At 36.8% G+C, this 5172-nt stretch overlaps 1 protein-coding gene across 1 annotated transcript; it reads left to right on the top strand.

The window, feature by feature from the left end:
- Positions 1 to 2287: 2287 nt before the first annotated feature.
- LOC131163978 (uncharacterized) lies at positions 2288 to 3125 on the top strand. Its single transcript, XM_058120846.1, has 3 exons — positions 2288 to 2351; positions 2466 to 2653; positions 2922 to 3125. The coding sequence occupies exons 1-3, from the start codon at positions 2316 to 2318 to the stop codon at positions 3106 to 3108; spliced, it is 411 nt and encodes a 136-aa protein (XP_057976829.1). The 5' UTR covers positions 2288 to 2315; the 3' UTR covers positions 3109 to 3125.
- Positions 3126 to 5172: the final 2047 nt, after the last annotated feature.

Genomic DNA, 5172 nt, shown 5'->3' with positions numbered 1-5172 from the left:
AGATGAGTATTATTTTGAAGAAACAGATTAATTAATCTGGGAAAAATGTAAATTGCAAGAGTTAAATTTCGGGCGCCAAGGGCGTGAGATTTTGGGTTCTAGCGAGACTTTCAGTAAATTAGGTAAGGGGAATAAATTATAACAGTCTTTTTATGAAAATTGTGGGTTGAAAAATATATGAAAATGACGTATGTTATTTTACCTGAAATTTATTATGATATAAATATTAGATGAAATTTGTGTGGCATATGATTTATATTGAGAAATGTTTAAACTGAGTTAGATGATTTACCCTGTGAAATATGTGATATTGAAATGTGTTTTAATATGAAAATTGAAATGTGGGAAAATGATGAAAGAAAAATGTGCAAAAAATGTATTCTCTAAGAAAATGAAGAAAGGTGATATATGGAAATGTGTTTTGAGAAATATTGAGTAATTGTGAAACAAGATATGTATATGATAGTATGAGATGAGATGAATTATGAACTAAGAAAATATCATTTAAATGATAAAATGTGTTGAGAATATTGATATTGAAATGTGAATATGTGAAATGAAAATATTATAATGTTAATTTTGCAATATGAAAATGAGAAATGTGGAAATACGTGAAATATGAATGATAAAATGCCAATACCGCATAATGATTGCGGGTATATGGTGGTAAACCCTGTTGGATGGTTATGATATTGAGCACGGTACCGTTGCTAGTGGTGTTAGTGCAACCACACGGACTCTTGGAGTGTGTGGCGTGACAGTCGACTGTGCCATTGTGTAGGGTTGTTGGGCCCTCTGAGTCCGAATCAAGGTTTTAGGCCGACCAATTGTACTAGAGACGCAATATGTGATATGATATTTGATCTAACTGGGTCGGCCAACCGTGATTAGATCCAACCTTCGGGCCGCACAACCTTGACCATGGGGGGAAGCATGGCGTGGATAGAAAGATCCTAAGGGTGGCCATGAGTTACAGACGCGATGTTGGTATTTGATACCAAGGATACCCATGAGCCGAAAAGTAAACTGGAAATGAAAAGTGAAAGAATGATAAAATTGGCTAAAATGAGAAATGAAAGAAAGAATGGAAATTGAGAAATAAATAATGACAAAATTGAGAAATGGAACCGTGTGAGTTAATAATATAAATAATTAAGGCGAAGTGAAACTCTCCGCCTGAGGGCTTACTGAGTAAGGTGAGTGCCCTGATAGGTATCAGATGTGGCCATACCCGGCTGCATAACGTGTTAGGGTAGAGGGAAGCTACCTGTATGGGCGGGTAATCTTCCCTATTCTCAGGAATTTCGTGGGAAATATGTGTTGGAAATCATTGAATTTGATAAATGATTTTAAAGCTTATAAAAGCTTGTGTTGTATATCTATATGATTATGAGAATGTGCATATCAGTGTATTTTCTCAGATGAAATGGTGATTTGAAAAGTAAAGTGTATTATAATTGTACTGATATGGCCACACTGTAAATAATTTATTCCTTTTTACTGAGATGTGTCTCACCCAAATTATCTAAATTTTTCAGGGGACAGAGATAGACTAGGTGATAAAACTCCGCGATCATAGGGAGCTGGGACCCTGATATACAGGGTGAGTTTGGACTAGGGAGGTGTGATTCCCTAGGGTTGTGTTGTTTTTGGATATGAGATAGTATTGGGTATTTATGTGTATATTGATACTCTGGGTATTGTATTCTGATTGATATGTATATATTGTCTTCCGCTGTTAGGTTGTATAATAAAATAACTTTTTATCCTGTACCTAATGCGGGCCGGGTCGTATGAATGATAGTAAGATTGTTGACATGGCTGATTTGTGAATGTTATGGATTTATGACGTGAGTATTTATTTATTATTGATATTGAGAAAAAAAAAATTTGTATGAAAAATCGGTGCGTCACATGAGCCTTGTAAGTAGACATTAACCCACACATTGTACTTTCATTATGTGGATTTTATGATGTGAATGTACTAACTAAATTTTGTTCTATACTGTTGGCTGACAAACTGGAAGAGGTAGATCTGATCTCTCAAGATGCTGTAGTACATGGATTGGTGAGAGTTGGATTGACGATTGTCCATGAGAAGGGATGATGGGCTCATGTACCTCGACCTAACTCGCCTATAAGAGGAGGTCAAGGAGCTACAGTATGAGGAGGACATGCTCCACGTGCATCTAGTGGTTCACGGAGCCACTCTGGTAAGCCACCTGTTGTATAGACTGAGTACGTGTTTGGCCCGTTAGCACCCTATGCATGTTCGACGAGAGCTGATATTGCGGAGCTGTCCAGTAGCAGACTGTATGTTGCAAATGTTCCTTTATCCATCAGGCCTTCAGGTTTGATTTCCCTATCTGACTCTCCTACTATCCTATCTTTGTCATTCCTATTGGATGATAGTCTAGATGCGGAGGACATAGATGCACCGGTCATGCCACCTCGTTTCTGTCCAGCATCATGATATGAGTCATCTCCCCATTCGCTTCATATGGACGATGATGATGCAGTACCTCAGGGCAGAGATGATAGACATACAGGACGACGTCGAGGCAGAAGACCAGATGGAGATGACCAGCAAGGAGAGGGCGGATGCAGACGATAGCCACCCCAACACCGGAGACCACTTGCGTGTGGCACTTGAGTAGGCATTTGTTGTATATGTACTTTTACCCCTATATTGTGTTATACAATAATCTGATTCTTTTAATTTCGTTTGTATAGCCTCATTGCATTATATCTATATAATTGGGGATGCTTATTTGTTGTTCCCCAATATTTGTTGTGAAATATCGTTATTGATTGCCAAAATCTTTACATTAATTCAATATAGTGTGAATGTCAACATTGGTGTATGAAAGTTGTGAAAATACTTGTATCTATTGCTGATGAAAATTGTTTTCTTTGAACAGGTGCAAGCATGGATGGATATACTCGATTTTAAAAGGAGACTGTCAAAATTTTTACAACAATTTGATATATTGTGAATGTGTACTCTGCCAAAATTTTTATATCTCTTTCCTTTTCTTTTCTTTTTATCTTTGTTGCTATTATTCTAGATCGTATAGACCGCTTTCTATTTGTAGAAATGTTACCTAAGTACATTATCTTGAACTGCACATACGTTGCGTTGAGCTAAACAAAAAGAAAAGACTACTTCAAAAATAAAAACGAGTCAATCATGACCCTCCATATATGCGTATATGAGCCGTAGCTAAAGTTGCAAAAATAAGAGCTTGAATACCACTTGTAAATAATCAAAGGAACATAATGGGTATAGGAACCATGAAAGGTACTAAAGAAACAAGAAGAACAACAAATTTATCGGCTCATATATTCCTGAAAGGTTGAAAACTAAGCGATAAAGGTTTTTATTCAAATTTTCTTTTGATCATTTTTTGAATTCAATGAAGTCAATAGAAATCGATATCTATAGATCCAAATAATTCTAATAAAAAAAATTACATTTTTTAGCTAGTGCAAAACTTGTTGGATAGTCTAGCGATTTTCAAGCAAAAATGTTGGACCATTCAGTGAATTTTGGCTACCACGTGTCAACCAACGGGCAGTCCTCTTTGTTTAAAACTCGCTAGATGGTCCAACATCTTTTGCTTAAAAATTGTTGATCCATCCAACGAGTTTTACTTTGCATCAAAGTGGAATATAAAGTTTTCACCAAAACCTTTATTAAATAATTTAATATAAAAAAAAAACCAAAAAAGGGGGGAAAAAAAACTCCCCCAATTTCAGCTTTATAGCAAATTAATAATAAACAAGCCTATAATTATGGACAATATGCAAACATTACATATAAAAATTTAAATTCTAAATTCAAAATTTGTATATTCATGACATAATTTTAAATTACTTAAAAAAATTGTCTTTACCAAATATCAAAGAGACAAAAAGTTTTGAATGCACTATTTGGGATTCCTTTGATATGACTCTTATGGTCTGAAATTATTTTTTGCAATAACATAAATCATAAATCTCATGAAAAAAAGAAGAAGAAATTATCAAACTTAATGATGCATTTTTGATGATCCAGAATTTTAACCTATATCAGTCCTTCAAAACTCTTCTCCACCAAAATGGAGGAGCACGTAATTAATTCCACAACTCTCTCTTGATACATCAAAAAGTAGCATTCATACATAATCGAATCCAAAACTTTGAGGAAACTTAAAAATCTATCCATGTTGAATTGAAACTACCTGGAGGGACACATGACACATAAGGATTAGAAAAGTGTATATACAATATTACTTATGTTGTTCTTCTCCTCGATGTGCATGGCCTCCTGAAAGGTAGTAGGATCCTTGCTGCTGGTGACAAGTTCATAAGACACCAGATCGTCAAAATTGTACCTAGGGGGTGGCCCGACGACGCATCTGGGTTTGTATATAGCTATACTCTGACGCGGCTGCTGGTCATCCAAGCTAGAACTTCCTATGTCATATCCACCCCGAGTTTCTGACTCCACCTACACCGCTAGCTAATCTCTTAAGCTAGGACTCCCTACATGTCTGCCTTGAGTCTTTAACTCCACCTAAATCTCATGCTCATTGCTACTACGATTTTCTGGCATATGTTTATCTACTTCTTCCTGAGTACGCCACAACATGGCTTTCTCATCGAAAACCATGTCCCTACCGATCACCACCTTCTTTGCCACTGAATCTCATAGCTTGAACCCTTTCATGTTTTTTGATATCCTATAAAGATGCACCGTCTAGACTTCACCTCAATCTTAGATCTCTCCTCATTGGGAATGTGCTTATAGGCTGGACACCCAAATACTCTAAGTCTAGAGTAGTCTACCTTTTATCCTGTCCACACCTCCTTAACAACTTTTCCATTCTGTGGCGCCCTTGGTGATCTGTTTACCAAGAAACATGCCATACTAACTGCCTCAGCCCAAAAATTCATGGCGAGCCCAACATGCAACCTTAGGCACCGAGCCCTTTCAGTTAGGGTTCGGTTCATCCTCTTCGACACACCATTTTGCTGCAGTGTCCGAGGAAGAGTAAAATGCCTCCTTATGCCATACTTCTCGCAGAACTCTCTGAATCTCGAGTTTGTGTACTTAGTTCCATTGTCTGTCATGAGGAACTTTATCTTTCTCTAGGTCTGGTTTTCTACCTCAGCTTTCCATAGTTTAAA

Source organism: Malania oleifera, chromosome 9, assembly GCF_029873635.1.
Source record: "Malania oleifera isolate guangnan ecotype guangnan chromosome 9, ASM2987363v1, whole genome shotgun sequence".
In the NCBI taxonomy this organism is placed as follows: Eukaryota; Viridiplantae; Streptophyta; class Magnoliopsida; order Santalales; family Ximeniaceae; genus Malania; species Malania oleifera.
The sequence above is the reverse complement of the archived record's forward strand: the minus strand, read 5'-3'. Positions and strand labels throughout refer to the sequence as shown.

What these genes read in the sequence shown, in the direction of transcription:
- LOC131163978 (XM_058120846.1), top strand. Translation starts at nt 2,316, where the DNA reads ATGTTGCAAATGTTCCTTTATCCATCAGGCCTTCAG. An exon ending in TTTATCCATCAGGCCTTCAG is followed by an intron (nt 2,352 to 2,465) that starts GTTTGATTTCCC and finishes GTTTCTGTCCAG; the next exon opens with CATCATGATATGAGTCATCT. An exon ending in CACTTGCGTGTGGCACTTGA is followed by an intron (nt 2,654 to 2,921) that starts GTAGGCATTTGT and finishes TTCTTTGAACAG; the next exon opens with GTGCAAGCATGGATGGATAT.